Source organism: Rhipicephalus sanguineus, chromosome 10, assembly GCF_013339695.2.
Source record: "Rhipicephalus sanguineus isolate Rsan-2018 chromosome 10, BIME_Rsan_1.4, whole genome shotgun sequence".
Classification (NCBI taxonomy): Eukaryota; Metazoa; Arthropoda; class Arachnida; order Ixodida; family Ixodidae; genus Rhipicephalus; species Rhipicephalus sanguineus.
In genome coordinates this window covers 57,309,516-57,335,467 of record NC_051185.1, presented here as the reverse complement: position 1 = coordinate 57,335,467, position 25,952 = coordinate 57,309,516, and the positions used below count along the sequence as shown (strand labels likewise).

At 46.4% G+C, this 25,952-nt stretch overlaps 1 protein-coding gene and 1 pseudogene across 1 annotated transcript; one reads left to right on the top strand and one right to left on the bottom strand.

The window, feature by feature from the left end:
• The window catches only part of LOC119371909 (uncharacterized), an 80,920-nt pseudogene extending 66,748 nt beyond the window's left edge, over positions 1-14,172 (bottom strand).
• Positions 14,173-23,700: 9,528 nt separating this feature from the next.
• On the top strand, positions 23,701-25,794 carry LOC119371908 (pre-rRNA-processing protein TSR2 homolog). The gene is made up of 5 exons (XM_037642366.2): positions 23,701-23,786; positions 24,004-24,094; positions 24,486-24,577; positions 25,237-25,389; positions 25,614-25,794. The coding sequence occupies exons 1-5, from the start codon at positions 23,721-23,723 to the stop codon at positions 25,749-25,751; spliced, it is 540 nt and encodes a 179-aa protein (XP_037498294.1). The 5' UTR covers positions 23,701-23,720; the 3' UTR covers positions 25,752-25,794.
• Positions 25,795-25,952: the final 158 nt, after the last annotated feature.

The following is a 25,952-nucleotide window of genomic DNA, read 5'->3' as shown; positions in this document are numbered from 1 at the left end:
CACCTGTTTGTTCTTAATGCATTTTCTGCTCATCTTTTTTTTCCCATACCTGAAGCCCCACAGTATGCATTTGTCGCCTCGCGCTAAAGCACCACTGTGTTAAAATGCTTACACCATGGTCTCTCAATGTTTTTCTTCTCTTTTTTTTCTCTTCTTTCCTTTCCATGATTACGGTTTTATTATGCGAGCCTGTTTTCTTTCTATTCACATACCACTAATCGCTCTTGTGTTGCACTTTCTTTATAATTATTTGTTGTTTCCATTGTATCACAATTTGTGTTATTCTGTTACTGTATATGCCCACCTGCTATGATCCCTTTGGGATTGGCAGTATGTACGAATAAATAAAATAAATAAATAAATTGGTTAAGCTTTCCTTTTTTTGTTGGAAGACGCGTAATAATTACCCCTCGAAAAACGATGGTTACTAGACGACGAAACGAAACTGTGACCCCCATTCGCTTTCGAGACCACGCTCTCCTAATGAATGCCCCTCGACGACGCGGTTTTAGTCGCGCAAGGGCAAGGTAATAAAGAAGTGAATTCAGAACCTAAACTCGAATGAGCAAAAGGGGGCCCAAAGTGGACAAACAAGACGAGTTGGCCGCAAAACCTTGGTCGAGCTGAGCCGCCTAGTACGCCGCAACAGGTACACCCCGTTTTTCGGAGCCTCGCGATTGGTCACTTACAGGTCACATGACGCAGCGTCAAGCGAGGTCAGCTCCGCCCGTTCGGTCACAAAGCACCGGAAGGAGGGCCGGCAGAGGTGACACATGCGACCTGGTCAGCTTATTTCCGGGCCAGAAAAGGGGTGCCGCGGCGTAACGTTTATACTAAATAGCAAAACAGTCGGAACAAAAGGTTATAGGAAAGGATGGGGTATACCGCTGGGAGAACTGCGTTGTTTTTCTGACACGATGGTTTCCGCTGATAATGAAGCGGCCGTTGTTCGCAAACACTCCCCGCAGCAGAAAACGAGGCGGCCATCCATGGCTTTGAAGAAGCGAGAGAGACAAGCTACCGTGACACATTGGATGGAACGAGAGCGCAGACAGCGTAACTGAATTCCGACGGGAACGAAAGGTGTTAAGTAATGCCGCTCGCTTTCACAGCCACCGGCGTTTGATTGGAGAAAAGAAAAACGAGAATGCCTGCAGTTCCCTTGTGCAACTAACTCAGGCTTTCGCAATGTCATGTCATCGCTATTATCTTACTTTATGTTCGTAATGTAAAGAAGGCCTCTTTCAGCAATTTCCAAATAAATTGGTCTCATGATATCTGAAGAATGTTGTATTTTCTCTGTTTTTTTTTAAAACGAAAGTGTTTTATCATACCGACCGCACCAAGAAATTACCGACGTCATTTCCATCACGGAAATGACGTCGGTGATTTCTTGGTGCAGTCCGGCATGGTGCGTCATGGAAATTACGTCGCTAAAAAAGTACGTTAAAAAGCAACCACTAGGGCGAGCACTGGACTGGGCTGGTTGGTGCATAACGAAAGCATAACCAACAGCGCGACAACGGGACGAAGAAAATACAAGAGCGGTTAATGTTAGGAAAAAACACGCAGGGTCGCTTATGCATCGCCTGAGATGACTCGAAGACGAAAGCCATCACCTTTGTTCTTCTCAGTCGATATACTATACAGTCCTCCCCCGCCCCCCTCCAAAAGCTCTCTGCGCCTAACGTGGTTTTGCACTGCATAAAGGATCGGAGGCATTTCACGCTTTCTGCACCTCGCCTGTTTTTACACTGCCTCCGTGATCGGCCCACCTTTGAGCAAGCGACGGTGGCAGGTGATGACGTCATCATGCGACGCCACGCTATGTGACATCACAGTGACGTCACAAATTTCGGTGACCTGTGAGGTCATGATGACTTCCTAAGGTGACGTCATCACGTTATGATGATTTTCAGCGTCACTCGTGCTGACGCCGACACCGCTGGACGCCGATTGTCCGTTTTCGCACTTCATGAGGCATCTGAGGCTTTCGCCTTTAAAAAGTGGCGTTATTTTTTTGCAGCCCAGAAGGGAGCGCCATCGGAAGATAGTGTAGGAATACAAGATTAGCAGAGATTGGAGTGAATATTGGATGGGAAACAATGTGCAGGACGGGCGTCCACACGTCTGCGACCTCCATCGACCAAGCACAGATCTTCCTTTCATAGCCCCTCCCTCTTGCTGATGATCTGAACGGTGGTGAGGACGACGACAGAACGGAAGGGATAGACAGACTGGCAAAATAGACGGACACATATAAACGTTACGGACGCAATTTATTAACGTACCAGTACTCATTGTGGTCGTAGCGCGACAAGCGTAGGCAAAAGAGCAGAGAACCGCACAAGACAAGCGCTAAACTTCAACTGGTTTTTTAGATGCGAAGCATTTTATGGCGGAGTTCAAACCGGTGGTGGTGGTGGTGTGCGGCGTGACCACCCTTACAGCGCATGCGCAAACCCTCTCCGCACACCTCCTCTCCACTCCCCCCTCTCCAATCGCCTTTCCCCTCTCCCTTTTCCCCTCTCCAGACCCACTCCACCTCTCCACTGTCCCTCTGAAACGCGGGCTCGACATGCCGAAACGCTGCTTCGCATCGCCTCACGGTCCCCTTTGGCGGGAGATAGTGTGTTTTTTTAATCACAGAAAACACTTGCTTAGGAACTAACATCACCAACTAGCCCAATTTGCAGTTCTGTTAAGCACCAGTACTTCAACATGGCGGTTTTGGTGACGTCAAGAAAGCAAAATCACGTGCTTCAATGTGATGACACCATTGGAACGTCTCTAGCCCCTGTAGATAAATAGCACAAGAACCTGCATGCGATGTACTGATAGCATAAACGTGACGGGACAAATATCGCGTCCTTTGGTACTCCAACATGGCGGTTTCTGTGACGTTTGTGCAAGCCATCCATAGTTGTTCTTTTTCAAATCGTTCGAGCTTGCAGAATGGCAACGAAAATTCGATGCACAAACAGCGGTACCATGGGAGGGTTGGTGATTCATACTGGAAACTGCAGCGCGAACACCACATGGAAGAAACAACAAAAAATTGACACAGAGGTCTAGCGATGAACTACCAAGGGATAATTCTTTTTGCTGAAATCACATGGGTAAATTCACGAAAACATACACGTCACCCCCTCCGCCTAATAATCTAAGAGGACGCCAACCCGGCCTCACACCAACGCTCAGTCGGGCCTGCACGTCATTTTTTACGTGCAGGCAGTGCTTAAAGTCTCCCTTCATTGGAGGAGGGGCCCTCATAAAGCGGCAGCGCGCACACACACACACACATATATATATATATATATATATATATATATATATATATATATATATATATATATATATATATATATATATATATACACATATATATACACACACACACACACACACATATATATATATATATATATATATATATATATATATATATATATATATATATATATATTCTCAGAGAAATGATCGCCTAGCAGCGATCGTTTCGCCGCAACTCCGATGCTGCTGTGGCCTCAGCGGCTTTGCAACGCGCAGATCCTGGGTTGTTGGAACGCGGTGCGAGCTAGCATACCGAAGAATAAACGCAGGATTTATAGATATATCGGTCAAGATGCACTTTCGCGGTCGTACTATACATTATTGGGCAAAAGTGTGATCGTATTAAACACATGAAAGTGCATTATTGCCAAGGGATATTGGCCGTGAATAAAAACAAAAACGTATTAGGCTGAAAAACGTATTGTGCAGAATCGTATCAACGATATTGCACTGTATATATATATATATATACATATATATATATATATATATATATATATATATATGTGTGTGTGTGTGTGTGTGTGTGTGTGTGTGTGTGTGTGTGTGTGTGTGTGTGTGTGTGTGTGTGTGTGTGTGTGTGTGTGTGTGTGGTGTGTGTGTGTGTGTGTGTGTGTGTGTGTGTGTGTGTGTGTGTGTGTGTGTGTGTGTGTGCTATAGATTAAGCGTTAACCCTTTGTCGACAGCTGGACGCATACGTCCCACTTTTAACGCGATAACGTTAAAGAGCTCGTACCGCAGAAATCCCGCCGTCGGCGTCGGCTCCGTTGGTTGTGAGCGAAAAATCATCATCTTGTCCGTGACGGTCTTATGTCAAGTTCTTCGTAAATGTCCTTTAGATGGAGAGCCATACGCATGAAATGCATACTTGAAGCAGCGGTTGGTTCTGCATTACGGTCTTGCATGCGCGTTTTCCACAGACTGTGCAGTCCCATAAGGAAAAACATGTCAAAGGGCACTTCATCAAGAGACGTTGGGAGAAGGTAACGTATAGTATGTGAGTTAATGTTAAAATATTTTTGAACAGTTCGTTGAAGGATGTCCCAAAACAGAATGGCATCTTTGCAGCTAATAAAACAGTGTTCTACTGTCTCTGGTACATCGCAGAGACGACAGTTAACTGAAGAAACAAAAATACCTTTCCTCTGCAACCATGATTTCACCGGCAGTGTATCAGTATGGAGTTTGTAAAAGAAGGTTTTTGTATCAGGAGAAAGATGCCTTTTCCGAACTCGTTTTAGTACATCATGTCCTGGAAGGTGAGAATATAATGAGCGGTAAAGTGGAGGTGGAAAAAGCATGGATAACAAATCCTTGTAGAGTCGCTTGCGTGATACTGTGTATAGATATTCTATGGAAAACCGGACCTTGAGAAACCGTACAGCGATGAAAACTTCCTGCATAAATCCCCACAAACACGGGCGTACAGAGAAATCTGAGGAAACAATCAAGTCAGGTAAAGCATTAACAAACGTAATCTGCAAGAATGATCGAATAATGGGATGCGAACTGTCGCGAAAAAAGTAGAACCGTGAAACAATTTGCCATAGATATAAATGAACTAAACCCAGCCCTCCCTCCTTAACTGGCCTGAATAGGTTGTCCCGTCTCATTGGTTCAAACGTCGAAGACCACACGAAAGTTGCGAAAGTCCGATGAAAGCGCTGTATGTAAGATCGAGCGCAATGAATAAGTTGCAATACATAGTATAGCTTTGTGGCCAAAAATGTATTGCAAGCTTTAGCTCTCCCAAAGATGGAAAGGCGATGTGGAACGTAAGTCTGGGCCTGTCGTTCAAGCTTAGGAACACGTTCTTTCCAGTATCGTGCGCTGAATCTGTACGCATCTAGCGGCACACCGAGGTACTTTGGTGGAATACGAGTCCAATTAATTCCTGCGAACTTCTCCGGCGTACTACCCCATGATCCAAACCATAATCCTAAACTTTTAGATGTGTTTAAACGAGCACCTGATACAATGCCGAATTTACTTATTGTAGATACCACATTCTCAATACTTCGTTTGTCTGAGCAAAAGAAAGCTACGTCATCTGCATAAGCCAATACCTTAACTTCATTGCCTAATATATTGAAGCCGCGAATACTATTCGATCGTATTATGCTCAGGCATAGCGGTTCAAGATAAAGTGCGAACAGCAGTGGGGACATTGGGCAGCCTTGCTTTACAGAAGAGCAAATAGATACCGGTTTTGACAGATGGCCATTATAATTAGACGCGTTGAACAGTCATTGTAACAAAGTTTAACGCCTTCCAGCAGAACAGAGCCAACATTTGCATGTTGCAGAAGGGAAAACAGAAAGGAATGACTAACACGGTCAAAAGCTTTGGCAAGGTCTACCTGTAGCATAGCAAGCTGTTCTTGACAACTGTAGCAATACTGAAGAAGTGTTCGAGCGATGTGAATATTTGTTTGTATGGAGCGACCCCTAATTCCACATGTCTGATGAGAACCAATAAGTATTGACATCACAAACTGTAACCGATTTGATAATATCTTAGCAAAAATTTTGTAGTCAACATTTGTCAACGCTATTGGCCTGTAGCCTTCAACAGAACGAAGTTTTTCCTTTTCAGAACTTTTTGGAATGAGAACAGTATGGCTTTTGCAAAAAGACTGCGGGAGAGTCTTCATGACGTAACTTTGTCTAAATATATCCAGCAGAATAGTACTGAGAGTTGTTTTGAATGATTTGTAAAATTCAGCAGGAATCCCATCAGGGCCAGGTGTTTTTGACAAAGGTAGTTGCTCAATGGCCTGCTTAATTTCCTCTAACGTGATGGGACTACTAATGATTGCGCAATCATCTTCGCTCAATGGGCTTAACAGAGAAACAAAATTTGTTTTGTTTTCGCCACCATGGTCATCAGGAAGAGCACTAAACAACACCTTGTAGTACCTTTCGAATTGCAAGATAATGTCTGCTGTATCGGTTAGAAGAGCACCGTTAGAAATCAGATCTGGAATAAACTTGGACATTGCGTGGCGCCGCTCATCAAGTAAAGCTTGACGTGTCGGTAGCTCAGAATTCAAAGTCCTGCTGTTCCGAGATCGAATACGTGCACCTCTGTAGCGAGCAGCATCATAATTTTGTAGCTGGCATTTAATGCTTTCTATTTCATTAATGTATGCGCCTGGTTTTTCGCATTCAATCTCGTAAAGGTTACATAGACTTTTAAATAATCTCTTTTCCTCGTTCTTTCGATAGTACGATTTGACAGATCCACATTCTATAGCTAGTGCACGAACCTCTTGCTTAAAAAGCTCCCAAGCAGCGAATACATGTAATCCTTTCGAAAAAGAATTTCTCACTGCCTCTTTAACTCTATTATTGAATTCCTGATCGTTTAGGAGGTCCGAGTTCATCTTCCAAAGTGCCCACTGTGGTCGGAAGTGAGTTCGGCGGCTTGCACCAATTTTTGCGATAACAATACAGTGATCCGAAAATGAAACTGGCTCAGTGCTGCACGAAAGTTCCCGAGGTAGGAGTGATGAAGATACGTAAATTCGATCAAGGCGAGCAGAAGAGCTTCCCTGAAGTCGAGTATACGCAGTTATTTGACCGAAAGTACCGATGTCAATGAGCCCTGCATTATCTATAATACCGCTTAAAACTTCACCACTCCTGTCTCGGCGACTATTAGGATTGTTGCGATCACTAGGATTGCATACACAGTTAAAGTCGCCCATTAGTACAGTGAAATAATCACAGTTAATTAGTTTGGACATATCTTCAAATAACTGAACCCGTTTTGAAATCTCATTGAATGCATACAAGATGATAATACGCCACGGCACTCCATGCAACACAAAATCGCAGCATATGTACCTGCCTTCACTGTCAACGTGAGTAGTAACTGCTGTACAGGGGAGACTCTTTCTCAGAAACAACCAGCAGCCCGCAGACAGACCCTTTGCGTGTGAAACGCAAACGTTATAGTCGGACAGGAAGGGCCGTAGGGCCTTCTCAGTGTCTTCGTCACTCTCGATCTTTGTCTTTTGGATGGCGACAAAATCGAGTCGTTTCCTTGTAAAAAGCCTGCGGAGCTGAGCCTGTTTCTGGAAAGACCTAAGGCCACGAACATTCAATGTTGCAAAAGTGAGTCGCTCGGACTGCGCCATGATGTCTACCAACAGTATGCTTACTGTCCCTTGGGATCACTTCTATAGGTCATCGCCAACGGTGAGGCTTCTCTTGAACCCCCACCAGCGCGGCCTCCTCGATCGCGACCGCCGACAATTTCCGTTGTGTTTCGATGTTCGGCGACGGCGCACCTTCCGATTCATGCACACTCGTTGTGTCGCTCTCCTTGCTTGAATCGGAGCTGTACGTCGCGCGGCGCTTGGGGATTGCCGCATCCACAGAAACATGCATGTCGTCTTCCGAGACCGAGGCAGGATGAAACGGCTGCTGCGGAACTGAGGCGCTCTTATCTGGTGCTTCTTCACTGGAAGTCTCCGAAGGTACGGCCTGTGCCTTAACAGGCTGGTCAGGAGAATTTTGGTTCAACTGCTTGCATGGTCCACTCGGTTCTTCGTTTACCGCAGCTTCCTCGGACGCATCGACTGTTGTTTTCTTTGCGTCTTCAGTAGGCGTTCTGCTTAATCCTGTAGCATCTGCGCTTGACGAAGTGTCTCCCGTCGCGTCGAGAACTTCTGTGGCATCCATGATATGCTCTTGCAAGTTCTCATCTGGTTGCTGCGTACGTTGTCGTAGTTTGTTGGCGTAAGTCATGACACATTCCTCAGCTGAATGACCAAAGCGTCGACAGTCGTCGCAGCGAGGAGTCCTGCAGTTACGACGAATGTGCCCTACCTTATTACAGCGAAGACAAAGTGGTGGCCGCCCAGGAATGAGGACAAGACTTTGAACTCCGCAGACTGTCAGGAAATGTGGAATGTCACCCACTCGGACTCCATCGGCAAGGGACAATACAACATCACGATTTAGAGTCCGCATTTGCTCCATGTCCGCTACTTTCCAGCTTTCTATTGATATTGACTTGATCTTCCCGAAAACATGCAGGGCATCTCGAATGTAGGTGTCTTCTAAGTGCTCAGGAAGCCACAGGAGCTTCATCTTTACTTCTGTGGGTTCCGGGTCAACCACAAGGCATCGACGGCTCTTGACAAGAAATTCACCACGTGTGACTAACTTTGTTTTCGAAATTGTTGACTTGCACGTCACCAACCATACGTGCGACATTTGGAACTGACCTATCGAGCTGATTTCCTTTAGGTCGATAATGTTCCGAAGAGCATCTCTGAAGTCTTGAACACGGTAAGGGCGACCAGCCAAGTCCGCGTGCAGAAAAACGGAGTCCACAACCAGCTTACCGGTAGGAAGGCGAGGCAGCACAACACGGTAGTCATTACTGCTGGCTGAAGCCTGAGCAGCACCTCGGCTCAAGGCCGATAGATCCTTTGAGGCGGAGAACATAAAAACGCGACCGTTCGGTCCGTCGTCTTGGAGCTGCACTGAAAGTAACTTTCATGCTTCCTAAAAATACGCGTCCTGTATACAGGTGTCACAGTACGAGATGTAATATCGCAGTAATATTGCGTGGTACAAGCGTACATTGCCATCGGGCGTCACACCATGTCAATATCATAACGACTTGGTGGTTTAAAGACAGCCACCCATTACAAAAGGCACACACATTAGTGCGCGTATTCCCTTCGGACCACGTGGTGGATGCATCGCAACTTCGAAAAAGTTTCTCGCGCATAATTGCTCCTGGTTTAAAGCATGCTACCCGTTACATAAGGCACATACATTAGTGCGCGCATTCTATTAAACACTCGTAGTGTTCGAAGTGCGCACTAGGGGCAGGATATCGCTATCGCGTTCAACTCTTAAAGGCGAAGCTTAAGCGTCCCCCAATTTTTTTGTCTTCAGGAAAAATGTTCTCCCACATAACCCGTTGCAATTAGCGCAACGATGTCACACATATCTTACCTAGGTCTTCGTATTCTCGCGGAAAAATCTTTTACCACACTTTCAAAGGGCGGAAGTAGTGTTACAGGGACGTTAAATTTCGATAAATTTTTCACGATAGCGTCTGAATTTCCTTCTTCTTCAGATAGAAAGAGCCTACAAATCAAATTACCGGATACTTTTCTCTTTTTCTGGTCTTTCAGAGAGGTGACTTTAGTTTCCAGTCATCACGTGTTTTTGCAAATTTGCGGAATAACTTGACCGATAAATGCATCGAAACAATCCCCTGCGATATTGCCACGCTCATTCCTCAGCATAATTGCGGATATTGGTGCGTAGAAATATTTTTCTTGATATCATATACCTCTTGAAAAGTGGGCGCATATTCAGGGACAACAGCTGTACTCGACAATTTCGACAGCCAAAGCAAGGCCAGATAAATGGACAAAGAAAAAATTGTTGGTGAATGCGGTAAAGTAAGCTTTACAGGAACAGACCACAACGCTATATGACGGCTCACAGGAGGCGCAGGTACAGGTGGTGTTCTACTGCTGGAATGAGATCCCCACAACTTTCCTTAGCACATCTTGAGAAGCGATACTCCGTGCCACTTGGTTCGGCCGTTTCATCCCAAATACCCGTTGATGCAATCTCGAGATGGTGCCTTCATGAGACAGTGGGACAGTGTTTTCCCACTTTTTGAAAACACTCTCATGAGTCAGTGGGACATATACATGGCCCACTTTTTTCAGTAAACTACTGGCTTGATTTTACGAAATCTGTTTTATAGTATTTCTTTGTAGCTTATATGAATGTACCACAGCCGGTTTTTATATGATCGTGTCAAAAATATAGGCGAACCCACGAAGGGTTAAGAGAGGTGTTCGCGATGATCACAGTGCAGTGAAGCCAAATGTCTCTAGAACTGAACAAATGCTTATGAATGCTATACACATACATATATTATTCCGAACATATTTCGTCAACGTGTCTATTCAGTCAAGCATTAAATGAAGTTATTTTGGGAACGACTTTTCAAAATATAACTCTGGATGTAAAAGCTTAAAGATCTGTGAGCTCGAAGCAAGTAACATTAGTTGACTCACTGGATTCAGAACCTCAAGCACGACAATGCCATATTTTATTTTCACTACCGCTTGCCTAATAAAGTAGGCAAAGTACATGCGTCTTTGCAATTACAGCAGACTTGTGATGCACAACTGAAAGGATGAAAATTGAGTGGCAAACTCAACAGACCAAGCTGATACCATTACTGATTCACGAGCAGGTATACTTTCATACTCAGGTGCCTCGTGAAACAGTATGCTGTGCCAAGACGCTCTTTCGAACAGCGTGGTGACCCGTGGTTTCAGGAGGCGTTGCCCGTGGTGTTCAGTATCTCAGTGAATTGCATTCAGCAGTACGACGATACCTGTTTTCTTCTGTCTTGCTGACACCCCGTCAACCAAACATCTGCCATTAAATCATTATTTGGAAAACTGCAGAGTATAATTTCCCCGCACAAAGCAATACTACCAAAAAATTCAACTCCAGCACGTGTCAAATGGGTGCCGCAGTGCCACCGTCGGACTGGCGAGGGGGGGGGGGGTGACTTTAAACCCTGCGTGCAGGGTTATGGCCAAGCAGGTTTTGAGGAGAATGGCGGCATAGGGCCCCTCATGTTGAATTCCAAGAAATGTTTACTGCCCACCTTTACCCCCGGAAGCCGGGACCGATGACAGGCCGTTGTGTTTTTTCGGAGTCAATCAGAGTCAAAGCTTGTGCTGTTTCGGATTCAACCAACTGGAGAGTGGGGGACAACCCCCCCTCCCCCCTCCTAAAGGAGAACCCTGCGCGCCCATGCTGGCTGGCGTCTGCTCTTACCAGTAGCTGCACATAGTGGTACATAAGCACCACATATTCCAATACCCATCACCAGAGTCGTTGTCACAGTCTCTTCACTCCGAGGAGCGCTGATGGTCGGTCATTAGAGAGAACGGCGATGGGAGGTCTGTGTGTAATAACTGGATGGTCCCGAATCTCCAATGGAGTCAGGGTTCCATGCATAAGCACAAGCCGGGTGGAGTTGGTATGCGTCCAGGTTGACTGCAGCCCAAAAAAGTGGGCCTTGACTGTTCGCCCGGAGTGCTGGCCTTCCGGCTTTGAAACCGAGTGGCTCTATCGGTGGAGGAGTCGTAGCGTATAACGAGCGTTGGAGTTGGCAGGTCTCATGACATAGCTGGCCGTTCCTATATAAGCGGTTGGCTGATTGAGCGAGTCCGGCTGGTTGGCTGGCGCACCGGGAGTCTCTCAAGGCACCTGTCCTAAAGTGGTTCGTCCCTGGGAATCGTTACACTCGAGGGGTCCTGTTAAGGGGATGGCTGCTTTAGGCTAAATACGACTCCACTTCACACAAAGACACGTAGTGTTACATGTGGAAAGAGACATGTGGTTCACTGTCTTTTGTCTGTCTTTGTACACTTGCTAATATGAGGTAGAGCCTTTGTTCATTTCTGGCCAAAGTTGCTTTACCCTTGTTTCATTAGCGCCCTCTTGGTGGTGGCCATATATTCGTAATTTGCATATATTACGAAGACCACGCCGAAGGGAAGTCCGAAGTCTCACACTACTTTAACCTCAACGACCATTTCAATGGTCGTGTTCCCTCATTGAGCATACACGTATATGCACATGTCACGGTATGTGTGCGTGTGTTCATGCTGTGTAAACTACTCACAGATTGAAACGTGACCTTTTTTTTTTTAGTATGACGACTGTTATGAGCAATTGCTCGTGATAACCTGTCCCGCAATTCTTTTACTTGCAGAGTTATGGCCAAGCAGGTTATCGACGATAATGGCAACCGCGGCCCCCTGATGTTGCATTCCAGGATTTTTTTTTTTTACTTCCCAAGCCCCGGAAAGCTGGGGACCAAAAACTTATTCGAATTGTTAAAGGTATGTTCAAAATGTACGCGGTCGTTGAAGGGTCCCAGGCGGTCAAAATCCATTTCTCACTACGATGCATTTTGACATGATGTCCTGGTTTGTAGCTACGAGTGCTTATAAAATAAAACCTACTACAGTGAAACCTCGGTGATACGATCACAGCTCATACGAATTTCGGGCTGATACGAATTTTTCGCTTGTCCCGGCTAAGGCCCATTGGCCTCAGTGTAATGGAGTATGGTTGTTGCGAACCGATTTTCACCCAGCGACGTTTGATACGAACGTTCGCCACCACCCAGGTTCCAAGAGGTGCTGCCCGCGCTGTCGCGGAAGGCGCGCCAATCACGTGCGAGCACGGGAGCGCAAGCGTGGGCATGCACGTCACACCGCCAAATCGTCAGAATCACGGTGTAAGAAAAACACTTTTCTTACGGTCAGAATAAACCTTCAGAGACTCGTCACGGCCTCCGAGTTCCGCGGGTCACAACGCACCTGGTTCATTAATTAAATGCGCGCGTACGGGCCGTCTATTTACGAGTGCTGGTATGATTGCTGACATCTAAAACCTTAACTGATAATCATACAGGATTCTTCGTGACGTTGCCGCAGCCCTGACAAACAATAAATGAAAACGTACGCCACCTTTCTTTTGTCGCATGCTAATTTTCCATGCTTTCTGGTGGTACGAATTTCGGATGATACGAATATTTTTGGTGGTCCCGAGAGATTCGTATCACCGAGGTTTCACTGTAACTAAATCAGAGAAACTGCCTGTTCTATGCAACAGAAGTAATCTTAGCAGATGCGTATAATTATCAATGCGAAATACATATGTTAATGTTGAAGCTTTCGTACATGAGAAAGGAAGTCAGGCACGTGATACGCTCTGCTATACCAAAGAGACAACAAAGAATAAAGCAGCGAGAACAACAACAAAGATGGTGCGCTGCCATTATCCACCCCAGGAAATTGTACATCTCACACTTGAATCGATATACTGATTGATTAAGGTTAATGTCACTCCAAATCGCGAGATCTAGCATTGCATAAGGAATACGCAGATTATGGAGGAAAACGATAGTATAGGTAGTACGCTGTAGTATATGCCTACTCCGAATGTCCGCCTTTCAAACAACCATGTGCACGCCCTCTATAGTGACGTATTTTTATGTTTTCTGGCGACAGCGGGGTCGTACAATGAGCTAAGTAATGCCCTCGCATTGCAGTAGAGACGATTTATAGTAATGTGTAGATGAATATGGAAGAGTACTAGTAAGTTGTCCCTCCCATAATTAAGTTTCGTCGCCTTCTATAAGATTTCTAAACGTGCACGGAAAGTGCGGCAGACTGTTGCATCTCGGCACATTCGAAGCGAGTCCACGCGGGTTCGAACCCGTGCCTTCGAACTCGGCCACGAAACGCTGCATCCACTGCATGACTCGCTGCCAAAGGCTCGTAAAGTCCACCCCCCACCCCAAAATAAATAAATAAATAAACACGGAAATTTTCACGTGACCCTTCCCAATGGTCACATTGCGTGTATAATCACACTTCAGTAAGTCCACTTAAAGCACAGCTAGGTTACCTGTTCGGCGCAAAACCACTTACGTGGTACGAGTGTACGACGAACAATTTAACGCGCAGCTCCGGTGCTTCAACGTTTAACACGTTGCTTCAGAATCTAGACCTTTTAACTGAAATGGACGTGCACACTTGCCCGTGTGACCGAGCGGCTAACTCACCGGTTGTGACGACGCAGGCCAACCAGGCTAGCTTCATGACGAAGCTCATCCGACGAGAGGGACTGTCTTTCACTTTCACACTTTCTTATCTCCTCTTTCCGCGCACGGGCAACGCCGAGACAGTGTCACTTTCCAAAAGGTGCGTCGTCCAGTCTCACGGAGACGGTATAATTATCCAAGTCGCGTGGGCGAACAATTCGAAACACTCCGGCAAAAAAAAGGCGGTGATCGTCAACCCGGCGTCCACCTCATATCGCTGCGTTATTCCAATCCAACCAGCCAGGCAACGTTCTGACCACGTTCTGGCGTAGCGTCCCCCCGCTGACGCTACTTTTCAAAAAAGACCACCGCACCGCGGGAACAAACCCTTTCCACTATATCCTCTAGCGAGAAAGAAGGAAAAGCCGGCGAATCGAAAGAAACCACGAAAAAAACATAAAAATGTGTTGACCGTCGCGCCGTCAACGCTACAGGGAAACTACAAAAGAGGAGGAGGGATTTGGAAAGGAGGTTTGAGAAAGGGGAGGCGCCGCTAGTAGTAGAGATGGAACGAAGAGGTCAGAATCGGCCGTTATTCGGTTGTCGTTCACGTTCCGTCCGCTCGCGGCCATTTCGTCGGCCGCCGCCAGCGGAAACAAAAACTAAGCAAAGAGAAACGACATGCGAACAAAGCAGGGGGGCGGGGGGCACTCCCTTGTCGCATGCGGCCTCGGTTCTGAAAACGGCGCCGAAAGAAAGCAAAACAAGAGGCGTGCGAGGGGGCGGTGGTGATGGTCGCTGAGTTGATTAATCCTAGGAAAGAAAGGAGAGCGATGGCAGAGAGCGAGAGAGAAAGAGAGAGGGGGAGAGAGATTGGGTGAGAGGATGAGTTCACGCTCGGTAACACGTGACCACTACATTTCTTTTTTTATTTAAGTCTCCTCCCGCGCGCACCTGTCCGCGTGGTCTAGCGTCCGCGCAGCACGTGCATCCGCCATATTGTTGGCGATAAAAGGCAACAGCGTGGGCGGTGTTTGTTTATTCTTCTTTTGAACGCGAACCAAAGTACTGATTGTTAGGTCGGGAGAACTTTTTGTCGTAGGCGTGTCATTTTCGAATTAAAATTTGGCCACACGCTGCGAAGGATGTGAAAATGCAAAGAATTTTGAGAACTTACGGAGGCCTCCGGCGTTTTCTTAATTAAACGTGCGCAAATTACGAGTCGGAAGAACTCGGCCGGTGTAGGTATTTGTTCGTTCCAAAGAGGTTTAAAAAAAAAAAAAAGAGCCTGGAGTGGCATATCTCTCAACGCCTCACCGGCGAAAAATGACGCTGAGACGTGCTCCTTAAGGGTTGAAGAAATAGGGTCTATCCTCTCCTCAACCTCTCCTCCTCCTCCACTGGCAAAAATGAAGAAAGCATTTTGTCCCCCCAAAAGATCTCCGAAATATGCTGTACACGGGTGGTGCCCACTTAGAGATCACGTGGATTTGATATGTTAGTGTAAATGCTAGGTTAATTATAAAATAAAAGATCGTTGTTCCCGACGAAAGTAACACATATACATGAATATTAGTGACTCGATCTCCAAACATCCGAGGTTCGTTCCCATTATGGTCCCATTCGTCGCTGGCGCTGTAACATAAGTTCGCCAGCTACTGGAGTTTTTTGAGGCACGCCGGCATTAGTGACCGTTTAGCAGCCATGTTCATTTCTCAAGGTAGTTTTTCATCTTTTTGTTGCCCATCTGCCGTACTTTCAATGCATCTATACATGCATTGAAAGTACGGCAGCGAACCGAACGCTTGTCAGGTTGACCTCCCTTCTTTCCAATTTCCTTGTTTTGTATTTTTCCGAGGCGTATTTAATGTGTCCAAGCGGATATTATGGCTCGAAAGTGGCATCGCCATTATTAAGCCTAAACATTGAGTCTATAGTGCTGGATCCAAATCACTCGGTCCCAGATGTTCACTTGCCTCTGACTTCCCACCTTGCTAGCGCATTTAATCACTTCACAATTCTCCTGTAGTTTACCATCGCTTCTGACTGCGCATTTACTTTCCTGGAACATGTTAGGCGGGCTAAAATGAGGGGCGTAGCCAGAAATATTTTTCGGGGGGGGGGGGGGGGTTCAATCGTACTTTATGTTTGTTCGTGCGTGCGTTTGTATGTTTACGTAGGCAAAATTGAAAAATTTCGGGGGTGCTAGAATCCCCCCCCCCCCTGGCTAAAATGATTATTTGGGTTGAAAAGAACACGGCCCAACCAAATTCACTCAAACATCTTCATGTGACAGCCTGGCAGCGGCTGAGAAAGCGCTGTTCAAATACCGGTAAACTGCAAAGCGCGAATTAGGTACGGAACCAGCACATAGTGCGAAAGAGTGCGAACACACACAGCAGAGAACAAGCTCTCTGTGTGTTCTTCTATTGTCCTGTACCTAACTTGCGCTTTGTAGAATTCCATTATGAACCAATTAGTCCAGCAACAAATTCTCGTATGTTCAAATCCAATCGCATTTTCTCCTTCGCGCAGACAAAAACGCCCACCGGACACTTTTGTTCGGTATTGCATCCAGTTCCACGGGCGGATCCAGACAGGGGGTGCAAATGCCGTGACCCGCCCCCCCCCCTTGCTCTCTAATTTTTGAATGTATACCCCAAAGAAGAAAATCTCACAGGTACACTCATAAGCTGACCTCACCCCTTCCCCTTCAACGGAAAAATCCTGTATCCGCCGTAGCATTTCTGATTCCCCCAACCCTTGGATTTAGCGAGAGAACTACAGAATGTTAGCCACCGGTTCTAATACGCATGGCTGATTTACGCTTCTCAATTAAGCGCCTTCGTACTAACGTAAATGCAGCCCGGCGCATGAGCACATCCTCAGTATTCGAACAGTAACGATACGTCGTTAGCTTTAACTGGCAACGTATCGTTGCTTCCTGGAGATCTTGAAGGACGTGTAACAAGGTCCAGAACTGCAAAAAAAGAGAGAGAAAAACTGCTGCCTAACGAACACCTCGTTGAAACCGAAAATATAGAACTTGCAACAGAAATTCAATTAAAAACGCTTCCTCGCGTTGAAAATCAAAACTACGGCTATTCGTAACTAAGAATCGATTCAACCAGGAAGTAACGACGTCAAAAAAGGACATAAGCACGTCGATACAAAGTGCAGGTGAGTGGGGAGCGTAGTCAAAACACTCAGCACTTCAAAAGAGTTGCAAACGTAAAAAAAAAAGAAAGAAAGAAGGATAGCGAGAGAGAGAGAGAGAGAGAAGAAGAAAGAGTGCGACAAGTTTAAGCAGTCAGATGTGTCGCACGCGATACTGTAAAAAATAAGCATACCGGCTACGTTGCTTTTGCACAAAGGCTGTTTATTAATGGATAGTAACTTCTAGCGCAACAAAACAACACAAGAAAAGACGAGGCGCTATCTTCCGTCGTTTTTCTTGCGTCGTTTTGTCGCGCTAAAAGTTACTGTAGATAATCACCAACTAGCCCATCGACGGATTGTGTTATTAATAGACCTGGGAACACCTGCGCGAACTGGAGAAAACGGAAAGGAGGAAAGTGGGAAAGGGGGAAAAGGCGGAGGCGCAGAATAAAGCGGAAACATTAGCGAGTAACACCGAGCCGCGTAGAAAACGACAAATGGCGACTTGGCGTTTATGTAGACTCGAGGATCGATGACGGCTTCCTTACGGTGGCGACAGCCCACCTGCGTGGTCCAAGGCTCTCACGCGAGAGGCCAATTGAGACGTCGATATTGCGACCGCGGCGAGACGCGATAAACGCGGGGAACACGCGCGCGCATGGTCGAGACGACCGCCCTTCGTTTTTGCTTTCCTCAGCGCGAGGCTGTTGACATCCACGGGTCAGTGGCTCTTCCGTGCTACTCATATAACCAGAAATGAGCGCGGAACACTTAAAACATGATCACCCCTTCTTGAAGTTTGTAAATGACGTCACCTATGGAGCATCACTGGGGTGCAGGTGATATTTTAAGCATATTGCGCAATTTCCATTGGCATACTACCGCGACCTAATGGACCACAGTAAAGTTTTTCCATTCATACATTCATGCAATGCATGAATGTATGAATGCATTGCATGAGTACATTCATGCAATGCATGAATGTAAAGTTTTTCCATTCATACATTCATGCAATGCATGAATGTTGTTCCATTCATGCAATGCACAGAGTGGTGCGCGTAGCACTCGAGCGCTACCAGTTTCTGAGGCAATGTGTAACGAATGTTACGTTGCTACTACTGCGGATAGCCAAAACTTCAACACAGAGTTGGCGTTGCCCCAACATGAAGCTGCGCTCAGAATTCGCATTAGGCAGTATCTTAATCGTCGGTGAATTTTTTCGTAACGTTATACGCGCATACATGCAAACGCAGACACGAGCATCGATAAAATGGTGTCGGACCCCCCGGAAATAAATGTCTGGCTAGGCACTGGACAACTCTGGTGATTTCTAGTAAAGTTAGCTGCGAGTTCTGAGTTCTTTGGTGTTAAATCACGAGGGTGTTAAATCACGAGGGGTCAGGGGTCCTGAACCCCCTTGTGCTCAGGCTGGGGGGGACACCCCTTGCATTGTAGCCCCTTGAGATTTATCTTTTAAACGCCACATATTTGAATTGCCTGAGAGTGAAGTATAGTGCAATCAAGTTTTTTCGTTAATTAGGGGTGTGCGAATATTCGAAAGTTTCGAATATTCGTCGAATATTACATTCGAAATATTCGTATTCGATTCGAAAATCGTGAATTCGAAAAGTTTCGCATATTCGATAATTGTTAATATTCGAAAAACTCGAATATGCGATTCGATTATCACGCATAAAATAACTCGTCTTCCACATTTCTGCGGCGTTCGTATCGCTAAAAACGTTGCCGAGAGGAGCGATAAACATCGTAAGTACACAGAGGCACGATATCTGCCTGCGACGAGCGCCCCAATACGTATGATTTATTGCTGGTGCATCTCCGACGTGCAGCGCTGTTGGCGATCATGTAACCGTACATTTTCAATATTATGCGGCCGTAACGTGCCGCACAACCACTCGTTCACTATGCGGGACCACTTCTGAAGAAAGACAGTGACCCATGTGACTGGTGGCGGACTGTAGGCACCTTCAGATACCCCTGTCTGGCAAAGCTTCGCCACATGTAACTCCCTATACCGGCCACTTCTGTTCCAAGCGAGTGTGCCTTTTCAGTGGCAGGGGGGGGGGTGTCTCTGTTACAAGGGAGCGCCTGCTGCCGGATCATGTGGAGCAACTCATATTTCTTCATGATAACATGTAGTCATTACTTTCATTGTGCCGTGATATTTGCTTGTGTTGTGATGTGCATTGTGCTAGCCTGGACATTGTGTTCTGGAGATAGCAGTGTATGTTGTGTTGCCAGTCAGGCTGTTAATGTTTGCTTTTTCAAATAGCTACATGTTAAATAAAATATTGTTACTGTGGAGGCATTTTTTCCTTTGATATTCGATATTCGATTCGATATTCGAAGGTGGATATTCGTATTCGATTCGTATTCGAAAAATTTGATATTCGCACACCCCTATCGTTAATCCTTTTTTTTTTCTTTTTTTTTTGTAGTGTATGTAGGCCTGCATGTGTTCATATCCTTCAGCTGTGTGAGACTACAGATATCGCAACTGCCGCTTGACCGCTTTTGGAGAAGACTCAATAGAACAATGCAGTTACATGAGCCAGGAACCCAAGCTCGTTTTTTAAGTTTTTATTTCAAATCGTGGTTTTACTTTTTACATAGATAAAAATAAAAACAAAATGGCCGCCATGGCAAGGTGTGTGTCCCCTGGTGATTTAACTGGATTTATGCCACGGGTTACATCACATACGACGTTTTTATCGCAAATGTGGAAAGGAAAGAAATATTGGTAAGAGAAGAACACAGTACACAGTTCTATTCTGTAACCTCCCTTCTAAACTACTACAACATTTTATGAGACCACTCAATTCTAGGCCAATCCTCCACAGTGAGTGTAAGCCACAGTTGAAGGTCAGCAAGAACAAGAAGAAGGGCGAGCGCCAATCTCAAGCTTGTGCATGTTCTACCTCACATTAGGAAGTGTACAAAAACAGCCAGGCAAAAGAATAAATAATCACACGCCCCTTTCCTCCATGTCTTCATGTGAAGTGGAGTCGTACTTAGCCTGTAGTAGCCATCCCCTTAACAAGACCCCTCGAGTGTAACGATTCCCAGGGACGAACTACTTCAGGACAGGTACCTTGAGAGACTCCCGGTGCGCCAGCCAACCAGCTGGACTCGCTCAATCAGCCAACCGCTTATATAGGAACGGCCAGCTATGTCATGAGACCTGCCAACTCCAACGCTCGTTATACGCTACGACTCCTCCACCGATAGAGCCACTCGGTTTCAAAGCCGGAAGGCCAGCACTCCGGGCGAACAGTCAAGGACCACTTTTTTGGGCTGCAGTCAACCTGGACGCATACCAACTCCACTCGGCCCGTGTATATGCATGGAACCCTCACTCCAATGGAGATTCGGGACCACCCGATTATTACACACAGACCTCCCATCGCCGTTCTCATTAATGACCGACCATCAGTGCTCCTCGGAGTGAAGAGACTGTGACAACGACTCTGGTGGTAGGTATTGCAATATGTGGTGCTTATGTACTTCTATTCAACATCAAGGGCCCTTTGCCGCCATTGTCATCAAAAAAGACTTCGCCTTAACCCTGCAGATGAACGCACTGGCGTAAATCAAAAGGGGTGGGGGGAGTAGTGTCAGCGGGGGGGAGGGGGGGAGGGGGCTCGTGACCCACTTTGCGATCAGGCTGGCAGGACACCCATTGCAAGCGTACCCCCTAGAAATGTATCTTTCAAACGTCCTATTTACCAGTTGCTTGACAGTTAAGTATAGCGCGTTAAACTTTTTTTTTAATGCCTGTTTATCTTCTAGAGAGTACCGCTGTTCGATACCCCTGAGCTGTGCGAGACTATTCAAACAGCAACTACCGCACGGCAGGTTTCAGGACTCAACAATGAAATTATGCGAGATGGGAAACGATGCTAGTTGTTCAATTTGATTTCAAAGCATTATTTAAATTTTTACATAAGTAAAAATAAAACATATATTTATTTTAAAAATGGCCGCTATGGCAAGATTTGTGCCCACCACCTTGTGATTTTGCTGGATTGCCACTGTTCTTTAAAAGCGGCTTCTTCTTACGGAGTTCGTTTAGGTCTACCCATCGCGCAGAAATGGCGCAGCACGCGCTCCCGACATGACAACTGCCGATATACCGCGGCGACGACGAGTCGGCGAGCACGAACGGTCGTGCGCAGTGTCTAGGCAGGTGGGCGGAGCTTAGCGAAGGTCGCGGGAGATGCGCAGTTGGCCTGGTTGCCATGCCGATGCTAGGCGAGGTTTTAGGGATTTACGGAACGAGCACGGTTTCACGGATAGCTTGAACAGCTTAATAGGTACAAAGCGCGATGGAGCATGATATCATATTCGACGAATAGTTTACTGCATCACCAAAGCACAGGACCTCTGTGAAAGGAGACCAAGCAAAAAAAAAAAAAAAAGTCGCAGTTTCGCCGGAAAGGAGCAGCGATGATTGTGATAATAAAAATTTTGAATCTTATACGAAGTAAGGCCAGCAGCTAACTCCTTTAGCATAGAACCTGGCGTAATCCAACAAAACGCCGGCGCAAGGAAACGCGGCAGCCGCAGCGAGCGAAGCGGTCTTCATGCTGTCGATCACTTCATTGCAAACCGAGCGGTGACAATAGGGTGCTTTAGAATAGCGCACGCAAAGCTTTGCGGTAGCATGTGTCGACACTGCGCATGCGTCCTAAGCCATCCATCTTGCGGTCCCCCGTTAAAGGGGCCCTGCAACACTTTTTCAAGGAATCGTCTAATGGCTTCATTAAAAGAGCTTATTGCCTCACGAATCAACTGCCGCAAACATTTTTAGAATCCGTCAAGTACGAGCGGAGTTACAGGGATTTGTCGCACGCTTCAAGCGCTTTCTCTCTCCCCTCGTACAAGCGAGCGCGCTGAAGGCTACGCCGGGAGGGGAATGACAAGGGGGCAAGAAGGTGCTAACCTTCGTCAGCAGGCGTCATGATCTTGAGCACTTTCTTTGCTTTTTTTTTCTTCGAACGCACGGCTTACTTTCAGTGTGATCGCGAGCGAGCGCGCGGGCACGTGGCGGCAATCCCGCGGCTGCCACGGTAACTATGCAGCGGCGATGTTCAAACCAGCCAATGCTGTGGACTTTGTGCTTATAACGTGGTCAATTTGGGTATATGGCATCATTTGTCGAGAGAAGAGGGAGCGATTTCTAGCTAACTTTGAGAATTAATTGCGAATTCCAGGTCACGTGCTGCACTATAACGTTTGCCTCGCGTGTTCTCGGAAGCCTCGACTACCGATCGGCAGCGTTTTCTGCCGGCAGCGTTTTCTACCGCAACGAACGCCATTCTATAACTTCCTATTACCCCGAACAAGAGGTATGAACAGTCTGTTGATCCCTGCCAAGATAAAGCGCGCGCGACCGCGCCCGGCCAGGCAAAGTTCGGAGTGGGGCAAAGTTCCCACCGGAGACCCACATTCCCTCCTCCGCCCCCCTCCCCCCTATCAGCCTTTCGTACAACGAAAGACAGCCGGCGCGTACGATCTGCGCTTGAGCCATAGAGTTAGTATACTGACTCAGTATATTAATTAACTCTGGCTTGAGCCGCAATCGCTGGCTGTGCTCGTACGCTTTCACTCGCACTTAGAACAAACGACACACGGGGCGATGCTATCGATTTAGACTTTCTAAGGAACCTCACGGCAGCACCGACGGCGACGGCAATATTACGTCGGACGTGCCCATATCTGAAAAAAATATTGATGACTCGATCAATGCTTAGACACTTGCTGAGAACCAAGCAGTGAATTATGACAGCTGCAGAGGAAATGCTCTCGGTGCAACGCTCAGAAAGTACATTCAGATTTATTAAGGGGAAAGTCTTAGATGCCTCATCAAACGCGAAAGTTGACCAGCGTCCCGTGTCGGTGGCACCAGCACGAGTGGTGCGAAAAATCATCATCACGTGATGACGTCACCGACAGCCAAAATTTGTGATGTCATGATGAAGTCATGACGTCACATGGTGGCGTCATCACATGACATCGTAGCTTGGTCAAGGGTGGGCCAATCATGGAGGCAGCGCGAAAGCGGGTGAGGTGCCTCCGAACCTGGAGGCCATGCAAACCCACATTACGTGCAGAAAGTTTTCGGAGGGTGGCGGGGTAGGAACAATACGTCGAGTCGTCCCAGGTGAGTAAGGGACCCTGTGAGTTTTTGTCCCCATATTCATCAAGCTTAGTAGAGCGTACTGCAGGTAAAAGCTGCATATCGAGCCCGTAGCCCTTACATTTTAACAGTCTAAGCAAATACAGCACACATATATCTTTCACAATATCCCACCCCAGAAGCAAAATGCAGCACGAACAAATAAATTTGTTACGCAAAGTACTATATTTCAAAATTAAAATCCGACTATTTCAGAAGTATTGAACGTTCCCACGCTTGCAGCAACGATGACATGGAGTCTCTGAGGGTCGGAAAGTTCCTTTTGAACATCGAGTTCCATAATATCCTTAGCAAACCGTCAGCGGAAGTGGAAACCGAAACTGCAACGATTCCTACTGGCGGCAGCACGAGCGACAGCGCAACCAGTGCATCAGATGTAAACATGGCGGCTGGCAACGCGTTTCACGTGTCTGTCAAAACTTTAATAGGCGATTGGCATGGCCTGCAGGTACGTTGTAGTTTGACTCGCTACACCGCAGCTCGCGATCACCGTAAAGTATCGTCGATCGGCGATTTCATGAAAAAGGCATTTTGTTCTTTGAAAACGAACCCTCGGCATACTCGCGCCCCGCGTCTCTTGCACGCTGGCATACGCGATATGTTAATGACATTCGATGCATTTAAGACTGTATTTAAATGTTCCGCTAACCGTTTTGGCTTCGCAGGTTGCTATTGAAAATGGCATGGGTGGACCACAAGCACGGGAGAAAGAGCAGTGGCTCGTTGGAGTTCTAGAACAGCATTTCGCCGACAACAGTAAGCAGTAACTTACGAAATCGTTTCGCATTAGAGGTTGCAGTGATCTTGTTATCCATGTGCGACTAGCTGTGGTCAATACGGTTGTCACACGGTGCACTTTGGATCGCGATCGAATTTCTCGGTCGCTATTGGCTCGTTTACGCAAGCTGCCTAAAGGATCCAACTGCGGGTCGGGAAATTCAGTCCGGATTTATTTATTTATTTATTTATTTAAAGTACCTGCAGCGCCCGAAGGCATTATTGCAGGGGGGAATACACAGGGTAACATATGCTTACATAAATGGATAACTATGAAAACAAGATCAACAACAATTTTATAGGCGATTGCGATCGTAGATGGCCGTGTGTCATCGGCGTCGTTATAGTATTGCTATTCGTTTGTCCTCAGGTAACTTGCATCCCGATGAAGTGGCCGACTTAATAGCCGATATCATCGACAACGAATTCGACACCATCATTGAAGATGGCAGCGTAGGGCAGGTGAGCTCGCACTAGGAGTGACACTGTGTCAGTTTTATTTACGATTATTAGAACTGTCTTCCTTTAGTTCTTTGCACTTTGTGGAAGGATTCCCTCTAGAAGTGCTTTAGGCATTACCACCGCCTTGAAGCCTGCCATAGTTCGAGATTAAACGTTACCTTCCTTTAGCCATTGTCTGATCATTCGTTGGTTAACGTGTTTCCTGAAGGCGGGGTTAGCCTGGAAATCTGGGCCAGTCATCACTCCATTTGTTGATCTCTTGCACTGTTCATCTATCAAATGTATACAAGTCGTGTATTGCGTTTATATTCGAGCCAAATGTGTGAATCCACCACATTACACTTATTTCAGTAATTTGGAGAATGCAGGCGCAGTTTTAAAATTCCCCCGTTTTTTTTTGTAGCTTGTCTAGCAGAACTTTCGACATCGAAGTGCCAGCAGTACTAATTGAAGTGTTCCATGTCACCAGTTCACATTGTCTACATAATAGAGGGGTACCTCATCGAATTTTGGATGTCCTTGCCAAAGTGTTCGCCGATGCTGTTTCAGTTCTTTAAATTCGTGGCCTCCAGTTGAATAAGCCACTTTAATACACACAGGTAGCGTTGCAGGGTCCTAAGCAACCAAAAATGTTTATACCTGCTACCACTTGCACGCAGATATCGGCCTTGCTGTGCAAGCACTATCAGCTCTGCCTTGAGGGCAGGGAAAACGAAGTGCTGGAGTCTCTGTCGCAGAGGCTTCCGCAAACAAGGACGCTGAGGGTACCTGTCGCTGGAGACTACGACAGTGATGACGAAGCAGAAATGCAGGTAAGCTGGTATGCCATGTTCCAATGAGTGAATTGCTACGAAATTTACAACGAAGAAATAGATTGTCATTAAAGGTCTACTGTGCCTCTGTGCTTGCTTCCATGTCATCCGGTTTTTCAAAAAGGTTGCAATGCACTATTTTGACAGGTAGGAAGTGTGTGTATTCTGTACACTCTTTCACTTGGTGTTTATGTTGGCCTTTTTATTATTATTTTTTTTTTCAGAACCACATTGACACGGAGGTGTCGTCACAGATGGGAGGCCTTCAGCTGAACGGGCCCAGCTCGAGCCAACAGCAGCCACGACGACAAGAACCCGACGAAGACGGCTGGACAGTTGTTAGGCATGGAAGGAGGACATAGCTATCATAACCACTGCCAATAATAGTGTATATGCAATTAAATATCGTGCGACTCACATCTCAAAGAAGAGTTGCAATCATGATTTGTTTTTTTTCATGTTCACTACGAGGGCATTGCAAAGCAATGTCTCAGAGATATTTGCTGCATCACCTGCTTTGCTAAACTGTGGCTTGGAGATTTAATGTCCCAGAACCACGGTAT